At 44.9% G+C, this 27,917-nt stretch overlaps 2 protein-coding genes across 3 annotated transcripts in view; one reads left to right on the top strand and one right to left on the bottom strand.

The window, feature by feature from the left end:
- Window positions 1-78: 78 nt before the first annotated feature.
- Window positions 79-18,919, bottom strand: FBXO33 (F-box protein 33). The gene is made up of 4 exons (XM_054162048.1): window positions 18,348-18,919; window positions 10,682-10,792; window positions 6,841-7,526; window positions 79-1,694 (listed from the first exon to the last, which is right to left on the bottom strand). The coding sequence occupies exons 1-4, from the start codon at window positions 18,881-18,883 to the stop codon at window positions 1,423-1,425; spliced, it is 1,605 nt and encodes a 534-aa protein (XP_054018023.1). The 5' UTR covers window positions 18,884-18,919; the 3' UTR covers window positions 79-1,422.
- ZNF410 (zinc finger protein 410) overlaps window positions 18,282-27,917 on the top strand; it is a 23,843-nt gene continuing 14,207 nt past the window's right edge. Inside the window, exons 1-2 of one of the 2 annotated variants that reach the window (XM_054162050.1) lie at window positions 18,282-18,391; window positions 23,676-23,873. In XM_054162050.1, coding sequence (XP_054018025.1) covers window positions 23,841-23,873 — 33 coding nt within the window. In that variant the 5' untranslated portion in view covers window positions 18,282-18,391; window positions 23,676-23,840. Of the gene's footprint in view, window positions 18,392-22,270; window positions 22,389-23,675; window positions 23,874-27,917 lie in introns of those variants that run through there. The other variant, XM_054162049.1, reaches the window with a different exon arrangement.

Here is a 27,917-nt window from a genome sequence, read left to right as displayed (position 1 = left end):
CATAAATTGTGTGGATTTTTCTTCTTCTTTTTTTTTTTTCTTATTTTTTTTTTTTTACTCTTTTTTTTTTTTAGTTTGTTTTTTTTTTTTATCAAAAGCTTACAATATAGCAGCCAGGTCTCAGCACTGCTGGGCACCCACGTTGGCCACTTAACTTTATTATTGCAGACTGTCCTTTAAACATTAAATGCACAACATTCGTACCACTTAAAACTGGGGTCAGGTGGAAGTCTCACAGAGACCACGTCTGTACCGCGGTTGCCCTGAAACAGTTAAATTCGGCTTTTAAAGCCTCTCAGATATAACAAGATTTTAAAACATACTTCATGGAATGTTCTTCATGCATCGTAGCAGCTCATACCTGTGATAGAACAAGCTTTGTATTTGTTTCCTTTCCTTCCTTTACATTCACTATTCACAGTGAAACAGGTGCATGTTTGTTAAGAGTTCTGAGGTTGCTGACTGAGCCACAGCACAGCTGTGTACCACAGGTCGAAATTCGACCTTATATATTACAATCTAGCAGTAACTGGCTGGCCAAAAGTCGGCCTGCCCCTGCCAGCATGTGGGCACTTCTTCGTTTTTAATCTATTCTTTGGCAGCTGACACAGGCGCTGACAGAGAAAATCCAGTGACTTGGTTGCTAGGGATTTCACGACTAATGTTGGTTTGCAGGTGTATACCTTTGTGTTCAAGCCTTCCCTGTTACGTTTTTACCTCGTCGGAGTGCACGTTCTCGCTTCTAAACTTTGGCCCAAAGCTAACTTTTAAGGAAGATGACAGAACATGAGCATAAACGAGGAAGAGTTTGCAAAGAATCCAAAAGGCTACGGCTTATGGAGTGAACCTGGAAGTGCAGATACCTGAAAAGCTAGTGTTTCACATCACTGCTTAACAGCTGAGAGTGGTCCTAAGTCATGCTTCAGAACCTGCACATGAAATAAAGCGAGGGGAGAGTCTTAACAATGAACAGCCCTGGAGAGGCTTCTCTTCCTTTAAGCCTATTAAGTAGCATGCTAGCAGATTAAGCACACAACGAGAGCACAGAAATCCACTGGGCTATGGATATGGGTATTAAGGAGTCAGCTCCTGAGCATAGAACTCCGATACAATAAGAAAATAATTCAAAACACAGTTACTCAATAAAAATAAAGTTAGCTGGCAACCTCAGCCAGCCTCTGGCTGCATCTCTCCAAGGTTTGGTAGACAAGTCCATTAACCGTGAAAACCCTAAACACTGCCACTTTCAGCTTCTAAACCAATACCCGACTACGTTCTTTGATCAAGAAGTAGAATACACATATATAATTCTATATAGCTAATACTGATTAAACACAGCACAAAAGGGGTTAATTCACGCTACTGAAAAAACATAATAGGACCCTACTTGCATATGTAACCACAGGAATTGTAAATAAGGAGCTAAATGCCTTCGCTGAAGCTCTGCATCTCTCTGTAGAAGTGACGGGTTGGCTCAGTGAAGACACTGAGCAGCTCTATGTCCATGACTGCATGCCAAGGTCGACCCAAACCGAGAGATACTTGCTCAATGAGATTGTGTACTGGATCCACATCCTGATCTGCCAGTTCTCCTTGGTCAAAATCGATGCTTTCTTCTGTGACTTCCAGAACTTTCAGGTCAGAGCCACGAAGACGAGCAATTGCTATAAGGTTATGAGCCCAAACTGTGTAACCTGGAGGGACAGAGGAAGAAAACAAAGTTGCTTTGTTATTTTCCTAGAAGCAAGTACTTGATAGCAGAATATCCCAGCATCCTTCACAACCTCTTTTGTTATCTTCCATCTGGTGGAATGCCCCTACGGCATGTTTGGGTGCTTTCGGTGGGTTGATTTTTGTTGCAAGTGGTAAAATTCTCAATAAGGAAATACCACAAATATTTCAGGTAGCTTGACCAAGCCTTTCCAGATATGTTTTTTCCCCCCTCTACCATTTGTAGAAAATGGCAAGAAAACAGATTTCTTTGTTCCAACTCACAATATCTACATTTATATATAACTCACATTACAATTTCAAACCTCCTATGATCCACTTGGTAGTACAAATAAGCAGAAGGGAAAAGTGAGTAATCAATTGTTTTAAGAGAATGTATAAAAGGATTGTTTTAAAACCCTGCTTTTGCTAGGGAAAAAACACCCCAAACTGCAGTTTGCTTTTGTAGACTTAAAAAAACAACCAACCAACCAACCAAAAGCCAACACATTAAAACAAACAAACCAACCAACCCACCCACCCCAACACACACACACAAGCCAAAAGCATCTGCAGGAAACTGGTCACACCGGTCTAAAAACAAAGCTATTTAAAATCTATAGGTATCTGGTTATTCTGCCTGAGGTTGAACATAATTACAAGGCTTTTTCCTCCTACCATCAGCATAAATTGGCACCCCCCCCTTCTAAAACACCCACTCCCCAATTACCTTTTAGCTCTCTGTACCCTGGCTAAGGCAAATGCTGAACTCCTCCTTATTTGCAAACCACAGATGATCTGGGAATTTCCCTCTTTGTGGGAGCTCTGCCAACTGACAACTCTTCCATTGCAAAAGAAAAGGTTCATTTCTGCCTTCATCACCATTCCCACAGGTGCTAAGTCTCCTGGTGAGATGCTCACTTGGAATTCAAGCAAAGCTGCAATTTGCACACTATTTTAACTGGAAAAGCTAAGCTACTCAGAAATGAAAAACAACTGTGGTTTGGTCTTCCACAATGCAGTTTATGTGCTCTATATCATAATGTATCAAAATGAGACAGCTAGCTACAGACTGAAGAAAACTCATGCCAAAGCAGTAAGTAAAGGAGAACCAGAAAATTTCTCCTTTCCTCTTCCCTACTGCTTTTCTCTAATGTTTCCTGTGACTAGGTTGCTCAGGGTAGGTTTTCCACAAAGAGGCCTGCATGCATCCATATGGCTCATTTCTGGTGTATGAGCCATTAGCAATGCATGAATTCCCCACAATTTTCATCTGCTGATGGTTCACCTCCAGCACAACTGTCCAGAGAAGATGCAGCTGTCAAATTAAGGCTGCAGGACATTAAACCAAATGGAAAATTCCACCTGTAAGAGGACACTCCCCCTATCAGGATTTGAAGGAGCTCACAACACCTTCCAGTTATCTTGATGGTAAAGGAAGAGCTTCCCAAAGAAACTCAGGACAGAAAAATGCATGAATGAAGGGAACAACAGGTGTGGTGCAGTTAAGTCTCCTAGACCATCCTTGTGGTTCAGGTATATGGCTGTATTTCCACCCCCCCCCAGTCAGATCCTAACTTTTGCTTTGGAGCAACCACCTTCTTCTCATCTTAATCTCATTTTAAATCAACTCTGCTTTCAAAAGTTTTATCTGAAGTTTCTCAGTAACCTTCTGGCAGCCAAAAATCTCCTGGCCAGCTAAGTATTCAAAGGTAACAGGGAATGTATCACTGAACAAGAAATTCACCATGGGCATGCCATAATTCATTTTGTCTTGCCAGTACACATTTCCACTTCAGTTTTGCTCATGGACAGACTAAAACTGGGAATCTCATAGGTAACAGTCGGTTTACAACACAAAGTCTTGAAAAAACAAATGATGTGTCCTTCTCTTGAGGGGAAAAAAATATAAAAGGAAAAAAAAAAGGCTTCAACCCCCACAGGTAGGTTTGTGCTTCTTTTTTCATCGTGCCAGATCATAGCACTCTGACTATCCTGCTGACCCTATCCCAATCACTTGTGCCCTGTGATAGGACAAGGGGCAACGGATGTCAACTACAGCACAGGAAGTTCCACCTCAACATGAGGAAGAACTTCTTTACTGTAAGCACCACAGAGCACTGGAACAGGCTCCCCAGATAGGCTGTGGAGTCTCCTTCTCCAGAGACTTTCAAGACCCCTCTGGATGCATCCCTGTGTGACCTGCACTAGATTCCATGGTCCTGCTCTGGCACGAGGGTTGAACCTGATTTCCAAAGGTCCTTCCACCCCCTAACATCCTGTGATCTGTGAACACCACACACCCTTCATACCTTTCCTTCATGCTGCAAGAATGTTTTTAAACAGCCTTCAATCAGCTATCCTTTGCTTCAGAAGGTTCTAGCTTGATGGAAAGATACTATGACTTCCCACAAAAGACAGAAGAGAATCTTGAAGCACCTAAGGAAGAGTGTGTCCTCAGGATATATTTTTCCCCTCTTCCTTTGGTCAGCGACAAGTAGTAGCCAAAACTAGAAGCAAACCAAAGCTTCTTTTGGAGCAAACCAATAGCAAAACAGGAAAAACCAACCAACCAAGCAGCACTAGCAACTGAAGAATAAGCACTCCAGGAGGCAGGAGAAGAAATCTGAGCACCTACATATAAAGTGAAATAAGACACCTTAAATAAAATCACCACTTTTTTCCTGAAGAAAGTTTGGTGGTATCATGAAGAATATGACCAGTTAAGCCCATTATTTGGTAAGCCAGAAAATACATGGAAGTACAAGACCAAAAAATACAAACATGAGGCTGAGATGCTGTACTGAAGCATCACAGTATTCTAGATCTTTCTTCCTGGTCCCATTCTTCTCAATTGCTACTCCAGAAGAAAAATATTTATGCTGGTATAGCAGAGAAGTCATTCACAACTTAAAGAAAGATTAGGAGGCATTTGTAAGCAGCTTAGCTAGCTTCTGCTGCAAGAAGGGGAGAAAAGGGGAAAGAATCCGAATCCCAGCATCAGAGCAAGGGTGGTATTTGGCCATTCTCTCTCACAGGTATGAACAGCATCCCTCCAAAGAAAGAAGATGCAGCAACAACCATTGCTGGACAAAACTGCAGGAGAGGTTTGCTGCACAGACTAATACCTGCACAGACTAATTCCTCCTACTGAATAGACATATGCTGATATTAAATGATACTTATGCTAAATCATATTCAGATAATTTTATCAAGTTTTTAAGTTTAGATAATATATGACAGGAATTCCTTGTAGTAGGAAGATAAGGTAACAAATGGGGGGTGGTTGTTTTGGTTGGTTGGTTTTTTTAAAGCTCTTCAAACTTGAATCCAAATGTTAAAAGAAACTGCTAGGATCTGCTAAAATCCACCTTTAGTGACAGTGGCAGTAACCAAAACCTGCCAGACCTGGAAACTACAAAGGGCAAACAGCTGAACTTATTTTTCTTCCCCTCCCTGTAATTTTTCAGTAAAAGAGTGGAAAAACCTTTCCCAGCAAATACAGCAGGACCTTTTTACTTAAGCCAACAGAAATCTGGATGTACAGCCTTCACTGCTGAAGGTCTCTCCTATTTGTGCTGAAGGACTGAGGATTCACTCCCCTGCAATTCATTCATTCTTACGCAACACAACAGGGAGTCATCACTTAACTCCTTTGTGCACTGGCAAACTTGGTCTTGGTAAGCTGATTCCAGCACAAACAAAAAGAACTATTCTGCATTATTTCAGTTTCAGGTGCCTTAACATTTTTGCCAGACTACTGTAACTTCTGGCAAGTACTACACCAATGAGAGCTGAATGCAAATGCACACCTTAAAAGTGTTATTTCCAATTATAGTGCAAACAAATAAATGGGTTAAACCCAGTCCTGGTATTACTGGTGAAACCAATGCATCCAGCCAGGCAACCTGCTCCATATTGGACTTTTCAGCCTTTGTCTGCTGGCAAAGTCTTACCAAACTGGTAACAGACTTCCTTCCCATAACTTTGGAGCCCTTAATCACCTAATCCTGCCAGCGTGAGCTCACAGTAAATTAGCAAACATTTGCAGTGTTCACACTCGCACGACCAGCCCCACTTGGTGGAACTTGCATGTTGTACACCACTTACAGGATGAACCTCGTGGAATGCCCAGTTCTTAGCTATCCTCATTTCTGTAAGCAGCCTAATAAAATCCTATGTGACTGTCCAATACAAACTACAAGAATGTTTAGACCTCATACACAGATTCACAGAATGGTAGGGGTTGAAAGGGACCTCCAGAGATCATCTAGGCCAACATCCCCTACTAAAGCAGGGTCATCTAGATCAAGCTGCACAGGATGTATCCAGGTGGGTTATCTACAACTTCTCAGGGTAGCCAGTGCTTCATCACCTTCAAAGTGAAGAAGCTCTTCCTGAAGTTCAAGTGAAACCTCCTGTATTCTATTTTATACTCACTGCCCCTTGTCCTATCACTGGGCACCACCGAGAAGAGCCCAGTCCCATCCTCATGGCCTCCACCCTTTAAATATTTATATAAATAAAAGACCCTCTCTCAGTCTGCTTGTTTCCAGGCTACAGAGTCCCAGGGTCTCTCAGCCTCTGTGCTTAAGAGAGATGCCCAGGCCCCTCATCATCTCCGTGGCCTTCTGTTCGACTCTCCAGTAGCTCCCTGTCCCTCTTGAACTGGGGAGCCCAGAAATGGACATAGTAATCCAGGTGTGGCCTCACCAGGGCAGAGTAGATGGGGAGGAGAACCTCTCTTGACTTGCTGGCCACGCTCCTTTTCATGCATTCCAAAATACTACTAGCCTCCTCAGCCACAAGGGCACATTGCTGGCTCATGGTGAACTTGTCCACCAGTACTCCCAGGTTCTTCTCTGCAGACCTGCTCCCTGGCAGGTCAACCCCTAACCTGTACTGATGCATGGGGTTATTCCTCCCCAGGTGCAGGACTCTAGACTTTACATAATAAACAGCTTTGTCTTTTCAAACAGGAAAATACCAGTATGAAGTACAATAGCATGCATAGCAACCATGCAGCAGACTTTAGACCATCACTCCACCAAAACACATAATGATTAGAAAGGTTGAAGTGTAGCAAGTATTTCGAAGTCACATACTACACCCATGAAATGTATTACCTACCATGAACAGCTAGAAGAGACAGTCTGGTGCATCTCCAGGCTAACAAGACAAGCGGATCTTCATTGCGGTTGTCACTAAGATCTGGGAAGCCAGACATATCTATCACATCATTCATTAGAATAAAATGAGTGAGGAACTTGTCATACTGCCTGGATATGAGGTCAACAACGGCCCCTGAAACGCAAGTGATGTAGCTGTCAAAGTGAATCCTCTCTAGGGGGATACTGGGCTTAAGAATCCTTAACATATCATCACTCTTGACATCAAAGGCCATTATGTAGACCCGAAGATTAGCGCTGTTGCGAGTCAGTGCCTTCCAGTTCTCATCTTCTGGCATACTGTCCAATGACTTGTGCATTATGGAAACACTATGGACCAGGAGAGACAGTCGATGCAAAGGCACATGGTTGCTGTCAGCCAGGACTCTTGCCATCTCAGCTGTAAAATCACAGAAATCCAAAGCGAGAGAACGCAGATTTACAAAGCGCTCCAGCTCAACCGCAGTGATGAGAGTGGTATTACCAGGGATGTGGTTGTCCAAGAGGCTCAGATGTTCCATGGTGTTGGCTATGGGGTTTGACAAGGAGGACAATGATGTGGGAGTTACTATTTGCAGCATAAACCCACAAGACAGCCATTTCAATTGCCTGCTATTGCCTAGTATCTCTTCAAACAGCTGCTGGATTCTGCAAGTAAACAAGAGAGACAATCATCCCATTAGACACGGACCAGTCTCACCACTTAGGTACACCATTCTAGTTTATTCTGCTTTCATTTCTGGCCTTATTCTGCAGCAAGGTGCTATTATTACAGTTATTGTGAGCCACAGAGGAAGAACCAGGTCCTGCAGACCTCCCACAGCAACTTAACCTTCACTGTACTTAAGAGGTTAAAACTGTAAAGCATCCTGAGAGAAATGATGTACTTCATCTTTCACTAACAGCGACGCACTGGGAACCTTCACGTATTTTCCAGCATACATTTAACACCCTCCCACACACATTTTAAGGTTATGCAAATAAGAAAATCTGTAGTGCTTTTAAAACAGAGCCCTTGCTTTTGAAAACAGCTTTTCATATTTGCTAAGCTCTCTGGAACTGCAAATTCAATATGAAAAAGTAAGAAGTCATTTTCAATGAAAGGTTGCTTAAAGTCAATTTTCTGCACTTTGAGGATCATGCGAAACTACCTCCTTGATTTTGCTCATTAAAGGGCAAAGAACAGACTAGCAAGAAGCAGATTCCTTAAATAATTCCAAATGTACAGCTAACTGGATTTTCAAGTGTCAACAGGTTTGAGTTTTACCAAAACCACTTGAACCTGGTAACATTTTGATCTCATGTGATCAGTGCAGATGATGCTATTATTCCCACAGACATATCTTTTAATCCAGACACAATCAAAGGCTCACTTAGCCCAGTATGCTAACTGACAGCAGACAAACACTAATGCCTTAAGAGGTGCAAAAGAACAAGGGAAGCACATGGGGATACTTTTCAAGTATCATCTTGGTCTCAAAAAATTCGTAACTCAGAGCTCCGGACCCAGACATGGCTTTCTGTACTTAGTAACCATCAGACACTTCAATTCTACAATTTATCTAGGTTCCTATTTGAGCCAAGTAAGAATTTAGGAACAATAATTAAGACCTCTTCTTACTTGCTCTGAACATGTCACCTACTACCTTTGATGCCCCATAATCCTTCTGTTGCAAGTTAAAAGACCAATCCATATTCATCCTCCCCCTCTGCAAATCCTTATTCATCCTCTCCCTTGACTACATATCCTTTCTTCCTTCTCCTAAGAATGTACTGGGTTTGCAAGGTCTGACTTCTCTTTGTAAGCAGAAAAGTTAGTCTGGCTACTCTATCTAATAAAACACCTCAAAATAGTTCCCAGGGTTTTGCCTAGCATAGTCATCAGATTTAAAGACCTCAATTTTTCCAAACCTCCTCTGAGTGTTTTGGTTTTTTTAAACTGAGGACTGGCAACTGTGACAAATGAAACAGTTTTAAACAACAGGTGAAGAGTCATGGACAGTGCAGTTCTGCTATTTCATTCCTCAATTCTTCTACAGTTTAGATGAACCCTGTTTGATCCTGGCAACAGTTTGGTTTGGGGTTGGTTTGGTGGGTTTTGGTGGTGGTGGTTTTCTTGTTGTGGGGTCTTGTTTGTCTGGGGGTCGTTTGTCTGTTTTGTGGGGCTTTTTTGTTTTGCTTTCAGAATTATTCCTGACAATGCTTAAAACAAAGCAGATTCTCTGATGAGCTCCCAAAGAAGAAGGTTCTACCACGGGAACCACCCTTATTTCTTCCAAGTGACAATTATTCTTCCCTCTCCCCTCCAACCCCCATCCAAGAAAGGTACTGTAATGGTTGCAGAATTGGTGTATTTTATTTTGTCAATCTTAACAGTGCTTGTTGTATCTTACAGAACAACCGGAAAGATGACAAACCAGTTTTGAGATCTCAGTAGAATACCATCATCTATATACCTCACTGCACTAAAACATCTGTTTAAACTGTGCTTCTGATACAACTTAACTGTACTAGTACTCACACAACATAAATAGGTATGATACAGAACCCTGGAGCTGTAGGGTGGGTTTCCCCCCCCTGTGGGAATTGCGTGAAACAGCTATTTGAAAGAAAGATACTGATTTGATGCTATCTACACAGACTTCAGGAAATGTCCCCTTTTCTCCCCTGACTGCTTCATCTGCAGAAGTTCCTCAAACAGCTAGTAAGGTTTATCATCATACAGATTTCAAAAATCCTCAACTACCAGTAACACTATCTCCAAAGGTTGCTCAGTATCTTTCAGTGTCAGTTATCAGTATTCACGTTTTGCAACTTAACCCCAAGCACAAAAGACAAGACTAAGGCACCATAAAGATTTACTTCCTGAAGCAGGTCTGCTGCTAGTGCTGATAAAACTTGAGAACACTGAACAAAACACTGCCAGATTTACCTTCATGTAGGAAAAGACTAGCAAGTCCCAGATATATCCATTCATAGAATGGGGTGAGTTAGAAGGGACTTTAAAGATCGTCTAGTTCCAACAGCCCTGGCACTGGAAGGGACACCTTCCACTAGACCAGATTTCTCTTGGCCTCATCCTGCCTGGCCTTGAACACCTCCAGGGAGGGGGCATCCATGACCTCTCTGGGCAAGCTGTTCCAGCATTTCACCAACCTCACTGTAAAAAAATGTCTTTCTGATATTCAGTCTCAATCTGCCTTCCTCAAGTTTCAATCCATTCCCTCTCATCCTATCAACACAAACCCTTGTAAAAAAGTCCCTTCCTGGCTTTCCTGTAGGCCCCTTTCAAGTACTGGAAAGCCACTATAAGGTCTCCCCAGACTTCAGGAATTCTGCGAATACACAGTTTTTGAATGCAGTTTCAAGTAAGTTGATGTTTATGCTCTCTTTCAAGTTTACAGGCCACAAGTCCTCAATGCTTGTGAAATACAACAGATCACTTCCTTTGCTAATTTCTTCACGTACAGTAAATAGTAGAAGTGCTGGTAACAACCCTCTATCCCTCCTTCCCTTTTGTTTCGTTAGCATAACATTGTTTCTAGAACACAATGAGAAGAGGAAAAAGAAAAAGGTTCTCATCTGTCTGAGAAGGGAAGGGAAAAAAAACAAAAGCAAACCACAAAACCAGACTACTTCATGTAAATAGTGGGAACAGAAATTAACTCAGGTTCAAGAATTGAAATTCTCATCCTACTGAAAAAAAAAAATAAAGCTTTCTCTTTCACCTATTTCAGACATGAAAATCTGTATTCTGGTATCTATTATTGTAATGTATTTGATAATTGACAGATGTAACTTACTGCTTAATCTTCTTGCCATCAGGGTCAACCTTGCCGAGGTATGTATTCGACATACTTCCGTGTTGCTGCAGAATGCTTATATCCCCAAAGAGACTTAGCTTCTGGAGGTTCCTATAAAATGACAAAATAAAAAGGCATCTGTACACAACATTCAAGCAGTCTGAGAAATCATCCTGGCTGAGACCTAAGAATGTGTTATTAAAGCGAACTTGTAGTCTGTTTTGAGACAATAGAATACAATTAACCAGGCTGGAAGAGACCTTTGAGATCATCGAGTCCAACCTATCACCCAACAGCATCTAATCAACTAAACCATGGCACCAAGCACCCCAACCAGTCTCTTCCTAAAACACCTCCAGTGATGGCGACTACACCACCTCCCTGGGCAGCACATTCCAATGGCCAATCACTCTTTCTGTGAAGAACTTCTTCCTAACATCCAGCCTAAACCTCCCCTGGTGCAGCTTGAGGCTGTGTCCTCTTGTTCTGGTGCTGGTTGCCTGGGAGAAGAGACCAACCCCCACCTGGCTACAACCTCCCTTCAGGTCGTTGTACACAGCAATAAGGTCACCCCTGAGCCTCCTCTTCTCCAGGCTAAGCAACCCCAGCTCCCTCAGCCTCTCCTCATAGGGCTTGTGCTCCAACCCCCTCCCCAGCTTTGTTGCCCTTCTCTGGACATGTTTCAGCAAGTCAACCTCCTTCCTAAACTGAGGGGCCCAGAACTGGACACAGGACTCGAGGTGTGGCCTAACCAGTGCAGTGTACAGGGGCAGAATGACCTCCCTGCTCCTGCTGGCCATACTGTTCCTGATGCAAGCCAGGATGCCATTGGCCCTCTTGTCTGCCTGGGCACGCTGCAGGCTCATGTTCAGCCTACCATTGACCAGCACCCCTAGGTCCCTCTCTGCCTGGCCACTCTCCAGCCACTCTGACCCCAGCCTGCATGGGGGTTGCACTGCATGGGATTGTTGTGGCCAATGTGTAGAACCCAGTACTTGGATGTGTTAAATCTCATGCCCTTGGACTCAGCCCACCTGTCCAGCCTGTCAAGGTCCCTCTGCAGAGCTCTCCTACCCTCTAACAGATCAACACCTGCCCCCAGCCTACTATCCTGAAATACAGGCATACATGGAACCGTAGCAAATGAGACTAAAGTATAAATGGGAAGACAACTATGCACACTGCTGAAATCCAGCTATAAAAACAAATGCCAGTTTTCAGCCATCACAGGAATATTTTTAGTGAGCCAGTGCCCTAAAGAAAACTGTTAGTAGTGCTTTCATGCACTTTTTAATCCTTGGAACATATGTACTAAGTGTCACAGATGAATGCCTCACATATCTATTCCTTTTAACACAACACTGCATTTAATGGCCAAGTGGAATGCAACCAGGAACAAATCTGTCTGAGCACTTAGGTACTGCAGCTGGGTTACAAATGGGAGCCCAAACCTGCCTCAGCTGAGGCAACACAAACCTCAGACAAGAAATATGTAATCTCCTCACACCCTAATCAGTGTCTAATTTCTGTTACATCGAAGTAGGGCATGTTTTAGTATTTCCCACCAGTGACCATAAGAGGATGAGTGGCCCACCATGATACATACTTTTAATTTTTGGAAGTGATGCCTAAAAAGATGTGAAAGAAGAATTTTCAAGTTTATGCTGGACATGATTCAGCGTGCTAGACAGTCAGTTTTCGTTTCCCTAGACAGTTTATTTCTGACTTGCCTCTTTTCTACTCCTAAAAAAAGACCAAGCAAGAGAAATGAAAAAAACTGCAGTGTTAAGAGTAGCTATGTGGCATTTATTTTCAAGATTCTTAAGTAAGTTTCCAGTCAACATTTTCTTTCATTTATACATGCTGTAAATTAGATTTACTCCTAACATGCAAAGACTAGTCTGCACTCGGTAATTAACATGGCACAAACCCCAGTTTCGCCAAAAATGGATACAAGCCCACATTCATCTTGAACGAGTAGATCCCCATTAACCTGTAGCTGGCAACTGAGTTACTTAAATCCTTCTTTCTGCTGGCTTACAAATCATATGCTAATACTTCAGATCAGCTTTGAGGATGCAACAATGCACCCTCAAATAATGCAGTTAAATTACACTGCTTAAAACAGAGAAACTTTGGTGCAAGTTCACTACCTCCACAGTATAAGCTGATAACCTAGGCTGGGGGCAGGAACAAGGGGAAAAAGTCTCAAGTAGTCAGGTTTTCCAGTTATTAAGTATGAATTTGACTATGTAATCATTATCCACACATACAAACAAAATAATTTTTTAAAAAATATATACTTGGCTTGATCATACTGAAGAATTAAGTTTGGCAGAGAAATCTAAAGACGCTGGCACCACCACCAAGAGTATTTCGGACTCCTCTTTCCTCAAAAGCTGTATGAGATAGTGTGGTATGACAGGGAAAGCAGCAGAAACTTCCACCTGTTACAAAAGACAGTGTTCATAGCCAATGCTGTAATTAAGCTTTTATCTCCTGATCTCAGTGACTTAATTCTGAGAGCTATGAGACAAAATGCAATCTTCAGAACATGGAACATTCTCTGGAAAATGTCCAGAGAAGGGCCACAAGGATGATGAGAGGACTGAACACCCCTCCTGTGAGGACAGGCTGAGAGAGTTGGGATTGTTCAGTTTGGAGAGGAGAAGGCCCCAAGGAGGCCTTATTGTGGCCTTCCAGTATCTGAAGGGGACTACAAGAAAGCTGGGGAGGGACTTTTTAGGGCATCAGGTAGTGATAGGACTAGGGGGAATGGATCCAAGCTAGAGGAGGGGAGATTTAGATTAGACATCAGGAAGAAGTTCTTCACCATAAGGGTGGTGAGACACTGGAACAGGTTGCCCAGAGAGGTGGTAGAAGCCTCATCCCTGGAGGTTTCCAAGGCCAGGCTGGATGTGGCTCTGGGCAACCTGATCTAGTGGAAGGTGTCCCTGCCCATGGCAAGGGGGTTGGGAACTGGACGATCCTTGAGGTCCCTTCCAACCCTGACAATTCTGCGACTCTGAATCATCTGCATATTCATACACAGGTCTTGTTTTGTGCTATTCATCCGCCCAGTAAATGCTATTGTAAGCAGGTATTAATTTTAGAGCAACTAAGCTACAGGACACATGAAACACTACACATCCCACACATTTTTACTACATCGATTTGACTGCCATTTTGTGTGCTACAGAGATGTAAGGAAAAGTTCTCCACCTCAAAACTTAGGTAATGAAAACATTCTTTTTTCCACCCACAGCACAGTTATTACCATCAACAAATCTGAGCACAGTTCCAACACTATGGCATTCAGCTCCCATCTCACCTTTATTTCAGAGAGTTAATAAAGCAATCCATATTTAAGTAAAACCACTTAGAATTGTCAAGCTTTTGCTTAAAATCGTAAGGGAATCTTAGTCCCCTCTACTACCCTTACAGCTGGAGAAAAATATATATAGGGGGGAAGGGAGGCTTTCTAAACCTTTTGTTTTCCACCAGCTCAAAAAGCATACTAGAAATATGCTGCATCTTCAATTCTGGTTGGCCTTTTTAAACACCCAATGGTAAAAAATAAAATGCCCTTGCTTATGTTCAGCATGAATGAAGTGGTAAGGCACATATGGTCTTATTATACCAGTATGGGCCAATTTCAGGACCTGCTCAGAAAGGAGCCATTGGAAAACCTCAAATACAGATGCTGTCTACTATTTTGAGTGATTTACCAATTTTTGGTGACTCCTAAGACAGATACCATACTTCACCAAGATACCACGGATTTACTACAATCTGCATTTTAGTTTCCATAGCAAAGATCAAACAAAGTCACACAAATGAAGACTGTCAAGGAAGGAGGGTGTGGGGGAGGTGGGGAAAGCACTACCTTCCTAGCTTCCCATAAGCAGCTAGAGGATTTGAGTTACATTAAAAAACACAGAATTCTCCTGCTGAATGATCAACAGTTACTTATTAGCCACACTGAAATGACTCACACAAAGTTTGTCGTCCTCCCACTTACCATCCAGAATTTAGCTTTGAGAGATCAATTTGAGAAGATGCAGATTACAAGGATATCTTAAGAGTCACTGAGAAACAATTTGTCCCTCCTGATACTGCTACAGATTATCCCATCTGCCCCCTCTTATTTTTAAATAGGAAGTAGAACATCAACTGTTTAAACAATAGCATGCCTCATTCTTCTGCCTCATTTACAGTCATAAACACAACAGCTCATACAAAAGTTACAGAGCACCATAAATGCTACTTTAGCACCTTTTAATTAAATAAATGATAGATTTTCAGAGCTCATCATGGTCCTGGCACTATTAAAACTACATTTTGGGAGTAATATGCTGCCACTTAGCAAAATTGTTTGCACCTTGAGCTCTACCTCAAATACGAGGAAGACCTTGAATGTACCTTCTGGGATGATAACTAGCTGTCAGCAGTGATACTTGGCAGAATATTATCAATTGGTTTCAAACCAAATTGCAGACAAGTGGGTATTTCCTTCATTCCATCACAATTAAAGGTCACTCCAAAATATTTTTCTAGACTTACCATAGATTTTCTTATAAAAGGGCAAGTTGTAGAGAACATACTTTTATTGGCAAAACTAACATCATTCTCCTCTACCCAAAAGGGCATCTAGAAATTATTTTTAGTCATTACTTTTCGCACATAGAACACATCTGACTGGAAGAGACCAGTGAATTCTAAAGCTGGGGTTTTTTTTTCCTGCAAGAAGGGGGTTTGCTACTATATTGCTTAATAAGACATTTAAAAGCCTACACAAGACTACACAGTTAAGAAACAGCATAATGTTTCACAAAAGTAGATTTCTCCCTCCCTAGTTCTGAAGTGTAAGATGGAAGTTCTTTCAACCTCTCTGCCAAAAAGCTGTCATAAGAGCTCACAGGAGTTATGAAAGAACCATCCAGCTTTAAACTTAATTCCAAGAAGAATGCGTTTACAGGGATTCAGACACTGAAGAAATCAGTGCTGTTTCCATGATTTTGGAAATTACAGTAGATATCCCACGTATGGGATGTAAACAATGCAAACAGCAAACACAAGAAGAAATTGTTAATTATCCTCGAGCTATGGATGAATCAACAGAAGCAGAGAAATAAAGTGACTGGGCTGCAGTCATTACTTGAACAAATACACCATCAAGCAGGTGACAATGTCTGCAGTTCAGACGTGCAGTCACAGTAAGGACTAAGCAGCAATTTGGTATATGCTAATGCCCCTCCCCTCCTTGTTTCAATCTCAAAAGTCTACTTCAAGAGCTAAAACCCTATGTTCTACATGCAAACTAAATGCAAAGTAGTTACCTTGCAGGAAAAGCAATACAACCAACAAAAAAATCTTCTCTGGTAAAGGGGGAAAATTAACTCTCTTCAGAAAGTAAATCTGAATCAAGAGGTCAAGCGTTTCACATGAATTCTCTCACCCTAGTTTTTTTAACACACATGGAAAAAAAAGAAGCCTGCTGTAATAACCAGGTATGCCATGTTCCTCAGTCATACATTCCTCATTTCAAAAGAAAAAAGCAGCATGCAAGGCAGCTGCAGGGCAGCAAGAAAATACAGTAAAAACTAAATGAAATTAAAAAAATCAAAGTTGATAACTTTTCACCTCTCCCTTATGACCAAAGTGACACTAATCAACCAGAGGAGAGGTACTGGTGAAACGACTACTTCTACAGAGTATTTTCATGCAGTCCTGAGCCACTCTGTGCATGCAGAATCAGTAAGAACTACTTTAGAAAGCAAGCGTCCTTGTACAAGTTTCAAACAAGGACACGGAGAACGAAGCTTTTGCAGAAGAAAAAGCGCACCAAAAGTCTTCTCAGAACGCATTTAATTTTGACAGGCTCACGTTTTTCTGAGGCAGACTAAAAAAAAAACCACCAACATTCTCGTTTTTCCAGCAAAAAAAAAACAAACCTCAGGCAAGGTCTCCTGCAGATACTGTTCATTTTAAAATTCAAAGTCCACGTAGTTATTCTTGCCTCAGATAATCACCAACATCTCTTCAGCATTTTTCCACTTGCAACATTAACTGGATTTCCCAAAGATTCAACGGTTAAGATCAATCCAAGACAGATTATTTGCACACCAAGGACTCACACAGCAAGAAATAAATTGAGATAAAGAGGAGCTGGGACTGATGAGCCATTTTTAGAAGTAAGGTTTGTAACTCTCAAACACTGCAGTTGCACTACAGGAAGTACCTGCTAGGCACAGCAGAGGAACTGAAAATGAGACTTCATGTACCGCATTTGCATTCATTTCAAACCACCCAGGAATTACATTTAAAGTTCTCTCGCTACAGTTCAAAATAAAGAAGCAGGGAAGGCCTCAATCCACTCTCTAATTCCTCCAGAATCAAAGAGGGGCTGTGACCAGACCATGACTCAGTTGCAGACAGTTTTCCAAAGGCAATCTACAATGCATCCTAAATATACCTTGAAATACTTGCAGCTGTTTGTTGGGGTTTTTTTGGCATTTGAAACTATATGCACAATGAAGGGAAATAATATTAACCATTTCCTGTCCTCAGAGCTTCATGGTTTTCCAAGCACATCATAACTTAAGTGTAATATTCTTGCTTTTCTGCCCTAGGTGCTGACTAGAGGCCATATATTAGGATTTTAAATTCTTTTTAAATAAATCTTGATCACACCCACACAGGGTAAAAAGAATGCCAGTATTTTCATTTTAAAGAAGTTCAACCTGAGAAAATTACCTAACCTGTGTAACGCTGTGGAAAAGCAGGATCTAAACACATCTGAAGTCCAAGCCACAGGAAAATATTTCTACTATTTTAATTCAATTTGATCAAGAAGCTCCTATGTCTGAAGCTTTTTTTCAAACAAACACACACAAAACCCTCCTCCTAATAAAACCTGAACCAAATCTCAGTTTAGGAGATAACGAGAGCTGGCATGCAAGTCCAGCTTTTCAAAGGCAGCACCCCTCACAGCTGGAAAGACGAAAGTACGATGGTGGGGCAATAATACATCCCTTTTCCTCCAGAAAAGCGCCAGCGCTGTAATTTTAACCCCTCCACTAATTTCTCATGCTAATTATCTTTCAGTCATGAGGTTTAAAGACTGTCTGTAGTGAGGCTTACACCAGCAAGGTGCTAAAAGGGACATCGAATTGAAAATCCCCAGCTTTTCACTTGCTCGTTTTGAGCCACATTCCCTCGTCCTTCAAAACAACGAATAAGTTTTTATTATTGCGGCTGTATCTGCGCTGCATATCGACTAGCCGCTTACCCGCTGAAGATCTGCGTTTATATTCGCCATCAAACTACAGAACACGACAAAAATTGAGTAGTTTCAAGCAGGGCGCCTCCGCTTCCGCTCAACTCGCAGTCACAGGAACACCCCCCGGCTTACCCTGGCCGCCTACGCGGGGCTCCTCCCGCCCCGGGGGGCTGCTGAGGCGCAGCCCCGGCAGGGACCGGCACGAGCGGGTCACCCACAGGCGTCGCTCCCGCCAGCGGAAGCGGACGGGACGGCCGGACCCCGGCCCTGCGTAGCTCTTGAGGGGCTTCGAGGCTCCGCCTGCGCCCCCCGCCCCGCCGCCTTCCCTCACGCTCCTGCCAGGCAAGGCGCGGCCCTCTCCCCCGCCGCGGGCCCGGCCCGTACCTGTTGTTGCGGACGCTGCTCAGGACGCACAGCACCAGCTCCAGGTAGGTCCTCAGCAAGTCGAGCCAGCGCGGGCACAGCGGCGGCGCCTCCCCGTCGCCCGCCGCCGCGACGCCCTCGCCCGCCACGGCCGCCGCCGCCCCCCCTCCGCCGCCGCTGGGGTAGTTGTCGGCGGCGAACTGTACGCGGAGCTCACGGACGAACCAGCCGCACTTGCGCATGAGGAACTCGAGGCGCGGGCGCTCGGCCGGCGAGACGCGGAGGCTGAGGCGGAGGCGCGGCCAAAGGGCCGGGTAGAACAGGCACTCCCGCCAGTGCGAGCAGGCGGCCGAGGCCCGCAGCCGGTCGGGGCCCGCCAGGAAGGAGAAGATGTGGACCACCAGCTCGCTGGGCAGGGAGCCGGCGCCCACCGTCTCCCCGCACACCGACATGCCCGGCGCCGGCCCGAGCCCCGCTGCTGCTGCTGCGGCGACCACAGGCGGCGGCAGCGGCAGCCCCGGCCTCGCCTCCGGCTCCTGCGACAAAAACAACAACATCAATGACAAGGCGGAGGGGGCGGGCGCCGGCCGGGACGCGGCTGCTGCCGGGACGCACCAACAGCGCCGCCGCCGGGGGGGACGAGGGGAGGGCTGGGCCCTACCACCGCCGTGCGTGGCGGGGAGGGGAGGGGCGCGAGAGGGGAGAGGTGGCCCGAGTCCTCCGGCTGCCCGGCGTCGCGCGGGACCTACCACCCAGCCCGCCGCCGCTGGGTGTGAGTGAACTCACCGCGGGCGCCACGCCCTGTTTCTGCGCGGCGGAGACAGGAGGAGTTACCCCTCGGGAAAAATGGAGCGTGCCACCGGTGGAAGGGGAGGCGGACCTAGTGTAGGCTCCTCGGGGGAAGTCTGGCGTTAACCCCTCGTTGCCGGCAGCGAGGGGCTACTTTTACCGCCCTGCCCTGTTCCGCAGCGCAAGCCCTGACACTTTGTGGCGGAGACTGCGTGCTTCCGCCCCAGCCCTGCAGCGGAGCTGGAGCGATGGGCTGAAGCGCAGCTCCGCTGTCGAGGGGAGCGGGAATGCCAGGTTGCCCCTCCGGCGCGGCGCTCTGAGGGGGCCGGTCCTGCAGCGTGGGCCCTTCTCACCTCTAATGCCTTTTTCACCCTAACGCAGTGCGGCGGGAGGCCCGGGACGGGGGCGAGGTTCTGAAGCCAGCTTCCATGCGGGCTTCGCAGCTGGCGGGGTCGGGGCCGCGGCCGCTCTCTGTGAGAGTGCCAGGCCCAGCCTAGGGTCAGGCGCGGGAGAGCCCCCACTGGCCGCGCCTGCTCCGGGCGCTTTGTGGTCAAGAAAACTAAAAGGCTGTCGGGTCGCGGCGGCTTAGGGGCCAGTATCTGACCGCACGTACGCCTTTAACCAGCGAAACTAGCAGCATTCCAGCTGCCCCTACGGGAAACGCGCTGACTGCGCAGGAAAAGGGAAGCGCGACAGAGTTCCACATCGTGACACAACTGGATGCGACTGGGACACATAAGGAAATGCTCCAAATCTTAGTTCTCTCACTTTGTTAAAACTAACGAGCTTTTCAATACCCACGCCAACATCATCTGTAAGTGTGGAAACGTAACTTATCGTGTACATACAGAGTTCGGAAAGAAGCTAGGAATCTGTTGCACACTAATGCTGGAAAGGCTGAACATCAAAGTGAAGTTATTGTACATGTAGGTTTTTAAAACGCTGAAAGAAATTTGAGTACTGCCAGTATATTGGAATAATGCACATGTTTTTATATAGGAATGTAATAGCTGACTGTACAGAAATGTACACATGAAAGAGCAAAAGATGCATTAAGAGAAATAAAGACATCTCTTTGCATTCAGAATAGGGTCCCTTTATAAACCAATTTATCAAAAATCCAATTTTGAACACCACTCTCTACTCATTCCATGACTAGCCATTGTCTCTCAGCAGGGGTTTCTGTTTTCTTCAGTCTGGTCATGGGGGAAATATGACTGAGTCTTCTATTTTTGCTTGATTATAAAGAAGGATCCCAGAGGGGCAGATGTTATTGAGAAAGTAAGGCTGTAGGAGATTCCCAGTGGGACAACTCTCTCATCTGGGGCCAGTGCTGCTTCACACACCTGTGCACGTAATTTGGACCCACATAAACAATTCAGGCAAGTGCTGTGCTACTTGCACTGCAGATTCCCCTACCAGATAAGACAAAAATTCCCCAGGCAGTCAAGATGCAAGCTCTGAAGCAGCCAAACTCATCTAACCTAGAAGGATGCAAATGAAAGGAGCGTATGCGCCTACACGTCTCCAAATTTTAATACCTACTCAACAATTCCACATGGTTTGGCTGACGATGAGTCAAAGGACTTCCCAGATCACTGAGTATCTTGGTATAACAGAATCAAGCTTTACAGTTCAGTGCCCTGGGATTACTGAACTGTCATCAAGGAAAAAATATAAAGTTCTGCATTTCTGGTTGCCTTTGTTAAGGATTATATTGGGTCAGCAAATTTGGAACGCTGGGCTCATGCCTGTGATAATAAACACAATGGTCTTTGACCTTTGCATGGTCACTTATTCAGCTCCAGTTTATTGAGGTTATGTTACAAAAACTCCAATCTTGGGAGATGTTACCTTCAGTTTTGTAGGCTTGAGTAAATAAATGCATCTGTCTAAAGCTTCAGGTCATCACAACTACGGCCAAGTGGTCTGACATGATAAAAGCCAGACTGTGAGATTACGTGATTCAATCTATCTGCATGGCCAGTGTGGCACTGGGGACAACCAAATCTCTCAGGCGGCCAGTTCTTCAGCTTGACTGAGAGTTGGTTTCATGGGGCAGGCTTTTGTTAGTACTAATGTAGTCACTGCAAGTTGATGGAATATCTCAAATTACTGAAAGTCAGAGGAGCCATGCTACACACACTGGAATGGCTGAAAAGAGCAAGCCATTTCAAAGCAGTTTACAGGCAGATGATGATGGTAATTTCCTAGGAAGTGACCGGAGGTTCTTGCACAGTCCACCATGGGTAAGAATGGGCTCTGTGCATAGGGAGCTGTGGGGAACTTTATTTTGCCATCTTCAGCAGCTCCTGCTGGTTTACTTTCATACTGCCGGGATTCTCATTGCTCACCAGTGCCAGTAACGTCCCACGAGCAGCTGTTCTAAGTCAAGAGTTACACGTGGCTCCAATGCTACACACTAGTCATAACTAAGTTAAAGTTTACCAGACCTGAAGGTCACTGGTTCAGCAGCTCATGTCAAGACCAGAAGCGGCCAACCCTGCTACTGAAGGAGCTCCTGTTTTTCCTGCTAATGTGCTGATACCAAAAATATGGCTAATGAGCAAAAGCCAAAGTGCAGGCTTTCTAAATTGCTCAGTTCCTCCTTGGGTTTAGGGCACGGTGTTAATACATAGGCATTTCTGGAATCAGTAACTTGGTATGTGTCTTTAGTGAGCTGCTGTGAACTCGGGAGTTCTCCATCACCACCTGCAAGGACACACCAACTCAGAGCAAAGCAAAAAAAGAAACCAGGTACCGGTAAGAAAATAGTTCCCACGTGTGCTGTAACAAACTAAAATAGCACGTTTGCTGCGGTGATTTAGTTTGAAGAAACCCGCTGTACTCTGCAGCCCGGTAATGACCGCGACGGAACCGGGGGAAACCCACACACCGAGCTGCGACTGTTCTGTCTCTCGTGGCCGAGGGAGACGGCAAGATCCCTGCTCGCGGGGCAGGCGGGAACTCCACGCACAGGACAACGTTAATCCCTGTGCAGGTTTCTCGGGAAGTCCGGCCCCAGGCCGGAACGGCGAAAAGGCCCTGAGGGAGGCGGCGCTGCCGCGTAGAGGCAGCCGTGGAGGCGGGGGCAGGGCTCTCTGCCCGCGCAGCCGCCACGGAGCCCTGGAGGCGGCGGCCGGAACTGGGGGCGGCGGCCGGAAGCGGCGCTCCTTACGGCTCTCACCATCGAGCTGGGGGAGAGGCGCACACCCCCGAGCCATCGGCATTTCCAGTCGGAGGTTCCGTCACATCCGGGCAGCTGAGATGCCGGTAAGGCGGGAGGGGGGCAGCTGGGGGCCTGGGAGCTCCTCCCGGACTCGTCGCCTTCCGCGGGACACAAGAGCCAAGCGGTCCGGGGAACAGGGGTGGGCGGCCTGGCTCCCTCTACTGCCGGGGGCCGCCCCTCACGGCGGCAGTCCGGCCCCCGCTGGGGGGATAGGGGTGGCGCACCTGCCCCGCAGGGGGGAGGGGCGCGGTCTGAGGCAGGCCTCGGCGCTCCGCCTTGCCCTGTGCCGCCTAGGTCTTCGTTTCCCTGCCACCGGGCTCCGGTTGTCCGCCTGGCTGCCTTTGTACCCTCTCGGCTGAGGTGCGGGCAGCGGGGCCTGGCAGCCCCGGCTGCTGTCCCCGTGTTTCGCTCGGGGCCCGCCCCCGCCGGGTGCAGACCGCCATGGGGCAGCGGGTGAACAAGCGGGAACGTTCCCGAACCCTGTCTGCGCGCCTGGGTCCGACTGGCGGTTTCCGGAGTGCTTGGTATCGTGTCCCCGCACAGTAGAAGGTGAAGCTCCTGTTGGGGTACCCTGTGCCCCACAGCTTGGTTTCATGAGTGCTGGGGACCACTTTTAGGTTCTCTTTGTAGCTGATCCAGTACTCTCATTATTTTTATTTTTTTATATATATATATTCAGTGGATTTGTAATTATGATGCAAACAGGCGGAAAAGAACTGTACGAAGTTCACTTTCTTCTCCCATGCTAGTGTCTGAGTGCTTTCCCAGTAGGCAAAAATAGCTACAAACGTTCTCATTCTCCTTTGTAGCCCTAAGAAGAAACAATGTATGGACATTTGTGAAATAACTGCTAACCTACCTGTGTTCATCAAGATACTTAACATAAGCAGAAACATCTTAACAGACAAAGAAAGCAGAGGTTTCATGGTGACAGGTTGTTTTTATATGCTTGGCTTCCATCAGCAGTTTGATAATTGCACCGTTTTGCAGGCTGGGAATTCAGCCTCCTTGTCACTTCCATGTCCTGTGTGATTTTTTAGTTAATCCCATAAGTTTCCAGGACAAACAATTCATTTTTTTCCTTTGGAAATGAGCTACTGCAAAGAAAGGGTGGCAAAGAGCCTTTGAAAAATCAGTTTTGCAGTGTTAGGATGTTCTTTTGCTGACTCAGTGGCAATGAAAATGCAGGAACCTGGGTAAATGAGTTTTCCCAGTGGTTCAAAGTATATTTTAAGGTTGCATACAACCTCTGCCGCCTTCTTTTATGTTTTGCTTTGCTTTAGGTTTTTTGGTTCCTATCTCTTTGTATTTCTTTTCTGTTGTTGTTTTAGGTTAAAGTGAATATTTGCACAACACAGCTGCTTGCAGAAGGACCACCACACTGTTTTATGCTTAGGAAAATATGAGAATAAGCAGGGAGTGTGGTTCTCTCTGAACTGAAAAAAAAACAACTGTGCCTTGCTGAGGACAGCTGCAGGAATTGGACACTTGAATCAATGTTATCGGATGAGCTAGAATCCAAACCTGAGGTGAGCAGTTATGAACTGGGTTTGGGTCTCAGAAATATTTATGGGCAACATTTAGATGAAGTTCAAGGAGTTTACTCAGTCTGTTTCTTATATGTTGAGAATTCTCAGAGTGTTTTCAGTGGAATCTTCTAATGCTTCCATGTTTTGATTTGAATGGTAAAAAAACCAGCTAAGTATTGTAGTATTTTTCCCCTCACTTTCAAGTGTCAGGCAGTACTCTTGATCATTCTCAGGCTACATTGTGGTTTTTTCATTATTGTATTGCTCTTTCTGTTACAAGAATAGAATTATTTACTGTATCGACTACTTCCTTCCCTCAAACCAAGTTGACTTGGTTTTGGGGAGTCTGGATTATTCTGCTAGCATCAGCCAGTTCTGGCTTTTAAAGGACTTGTGTTTCTATTAAGCAGTTGGAAAGTTCTAGCACCGTAGGCAGCAGTACTCAGGTGATCCTGGCTGCTCAGTGTGAGGATGCTGGACCATTCCCAGGCTCAGCTGGTAGCACAGCCAAGGGATTGCAGTGATGTGTGTGTGCAGCTGGCCACAAACAGATTAACACATACGCTAATACCTTTAAGAGGTGAGCACAAACAATGCTGAAATTTGTTAGTGGAATATATCTATACCCTCATCACTCAACTCTCCTGCATGCTTACATTCACAGATGCCTCTGGTCTCTGCCAGGCCTAAAGTCTTCCTGGTGTATGTGCCCAGACCCAGAGATTTTTAGCCAGCATCTTGGTCGTTTGGTTTTTTTCAGGTTATGGTTGTGTTCTCCTCACATGTTAGTCAATTAGAAGTTCACTAGCAGTACACTCAGGTAGAATATTTAGGAATATGTTCAGTAATTAGAAGGGATCACAGTGCTCAAACACAGCAGTGTACTGACCAGCAGTCAGTGAATGTGCAACAGGAATCTCTTCTCTTCCCCCAACCCGTGGTTCTTTCTCCACTTACCCACCTTGATGCCTCCTTTGATCCTCCCTCTAAACATTGCATAATAAGTTTTGTACATCACGCAGTCTCTGTTGCATCAGATACTAAGTTTCCTTGGTCTTGTCACCCAAGATAAGTTTGTGTTCTTCCCAGTTACAAAAGTTCTTGTTGAACCTCTTCAAGATTTCACTTCAGCAGTGGTCTGTTGATCAGTGTTTGAAGGCTTCTGGTCTTTGTAACTGTTACCATAATTTGGTAAATAGAACATCATTACATCGAACACAACTGACCAGTGTGTTCCATTTATTATGTTTCCCTTTTCTTGCCTTTGTCCTTCAGGATGAGTAGCTGTTAGACAGTTATGTATGCATCCTCCCACTTTAAAGCGCAGAGAACCGTATTTGTTTGTGTCCTTGCTTTTCTGGTTCTCAGCTTTACCTCTTTAGAAGGCTGAGATCCTAGTGATGAAGAATTCTATGTAGTATCATTTGAGGAAGTTTGCAAGTTTTTAAACTTGGTTTTACTGACATTTCTGTACCTTTTCAGTCTACATGCAATATTACAGGTATCTTAACATGGTGCTATAAAGAATATGGTGATACATTCTGGTAATTTGTCACAGGCCAGGTGATGTGGTAAGGTATTTATTAGTAGGGCAGCTGAAACCCTTCCAATCACACTATTCAGGAAAAGTAGCTTCAAATTTATAGTAGCCCTGAGTAGTCTCAGCATGGGCTGCAAGGATTTCCTTTCCTTTGCCTTGGGTTGATGCCAGTTCTGAAGGAGAAGGTGAGGGACTTTGTTACTGCAGTCTGTGAGTGGGTGGATTCCAGTAGATTTTTTTCTGACAGCCAAGGACCAGAATAGTTGGCATGCTTGTTTCCTGGTTGCTCAAATAAAAAGCTGTAAGTGGGCTGTGTCTTTTCTTGACCCCAGTGAGGTATTTGTTAATTAGGCATGTTTACATAATAGTTCTATTTCCCCATGGCAGAGTTGCATTTTCTTCCCAGCATGCCCAGAACAGAGTGGGCTGTTCCTCAGTGGGAATACCCTGGATGTGTGAAAGCTACAGTGGTTGCAGAAGGCATCTTTTCCATAGGTGCTGTCTTCTTGATCATGGTTATTTTGTACTACAAAATGAGACTGATTTGCATCATCGCTTGCCGGATCTGTACACACCCTCTTTCTGGCTCTGATTGTGAGAATGTGAGGTTAGTACTATTTCCTACTCCCTTAATGTGCAACTGGGAGATGCCCTTTTTGCACCTCTCCTAAGCAGCAGTTCAAGTATTTCTGAAAGTCAGTTGTGATTCTATATCCTCTGGTGAGCCATGGCACCATAATTGTGATAGCCACAGATATCCTTTCATGCTCTACCATGTGAGAAAGCTATTAATTAAGAGCTAACTGTATTTGTATAACATCTAGATGATATTAATCAAGGCACTACAGATGGATTGCATAAGCTTCTTTGCTAGTGATTTTTATCCCTAATGAAGCCACCAACGTGCCAGGAAATCTTTTAATGCTCGAGTAGAACAGAATCCTCCTTTCACAGGATGTTACCAAGTTGTTTGGAGGCAGCTTGTGCAAGCAGATAGATCTGCTTTTGTTTTCTGGACTCCCTGCCCCCAAAGCCGTATTAGCAGGATTCCGTGGGGAGCTGATAAGATCTGTGTTTTGCATACTTTGAGCCTTCAGGGTGATTTGTTACAATTGCAAGTATTTTCAGCCACCTCTACCGCGCTGCTGTACTGCAGGGTGCTTTCTGCTGTTGGGTAGGTCTAGCGCGATTAAGTGAACTACAGCTCTGATCTGTAAATGGAGTTTGCTATTGTAAAAGGAGTGGAGGGAGGTATTTTAGCCTCTCCTTTCTCTCCTCAGTACCTCGCAAGGAGGGACTCTGGTGAATGAGTTAATTCTCCAGAGGTTGTATGGGAGGAGGGCATCCTAGTTTCTAGCCAATGAGCCTCCTGCCCTCCCCACCCATCGGCTTCAACCTTTCTTTTTTCCACCCCCACTTCCTCTGGTCTAACCGTCCTCTTGAACTCCCTATTTTAACGAGGGAACCACTGAAAAATAAAAACTGTATCGATTACAAGTCTAGTCTAGCGCTCCAGCTGTCCAGTGGGAGGATAGATCTGAAAGTTAGTGCCCAAGAACCGTCCTGCCCTGTCCCTCCCAGCCACTCCTCCCTTCAACAAAGCAGCTCCCTGACACCTCTTGGCTTTTGAATCACCTGGTGAAGGGCATCTGTTACAGAAGGGAAACCAGCTCAGTCCCTCCCAGAGGGACATACTTTAATTTGTTTCTGCACAAGTTTGTTTTTGTTGTGTTTTGTTTTGGTTATTGTTGTTATACTTGTTGGGTTTTGGGTGTTTGGTTTTTTTTTCCCCTAAGGATCTCTGCCAGCATTACATACAGGATTTTCAGAGGTCTGAAATGTTTTGGCAAGAGGTGTAAAAGGAGGGTATATTCAGGAAGGTGATATTCTTCATAGTGAGATGCAACTGAACTTGGCCCATTTTGTCCATCTGAGGCTTATAGGTTGTCTCTGTATAACTCATGTCTGGCCTATAAAGTTTGAATCTCTTACCTGAGGATGTGCTTTTGCAATTATCAATATCAAAACTTGTTTCAAATTCCAATGGGTCTCTTGGCTGTGGAGTAAAGCTACCTCACACCTCTTACTCTCTTCCTTTTGTATTCTGTTGATGTTATGTATGTTGGGTCTCCCTGATTATCCTTATTTAAGTGCCCCAAATTATTCTGTCTGCTTGGTCACTTTGGTCATATATGCAGAAGGATCAGTTCCTTCACATAGGGGTTCTATAGTCACCATCTTGGGAATACTTATGTCCTATCTGGATCCTGTTTGTGATGGCAGATATTATTTGGTTACAAGATCTGATCAGCTGTAGCATCCAGGGGATTCCTCCCCTCTTAGTCCTTCAGACAAGACTATTGGGCTGTTCCCAGGTGTGCAGAGAAGTGAGGCTGAGCCTGAACTGCAAATATGTGCCCATGCACGTGTAGATAGTATAGATATGTATGGCTGTAAACACTAACACGTGGCAGGACAGTACTTTTACAGGCACCTGCAAGTAT

Source organism: Dryobates pubescens, chromosome 5, assembly GCF_014839835.1.
Source record: "Dryobates pubescens isolate bDryPub1 chromosome 5, bDryPub1.pri, whole genome shotgun sequence".
In the NCBI taxonomy this organism is placed as follows: domain Eukaryota; kingdom Metazoa; phylum Chordata; class Aves; order Piciformes; family Picidae; genus Dryobates; species Dryobates pubescens.
This window is presented reverse-complemented; position numbering and strand designations above follow the sequence as displayed.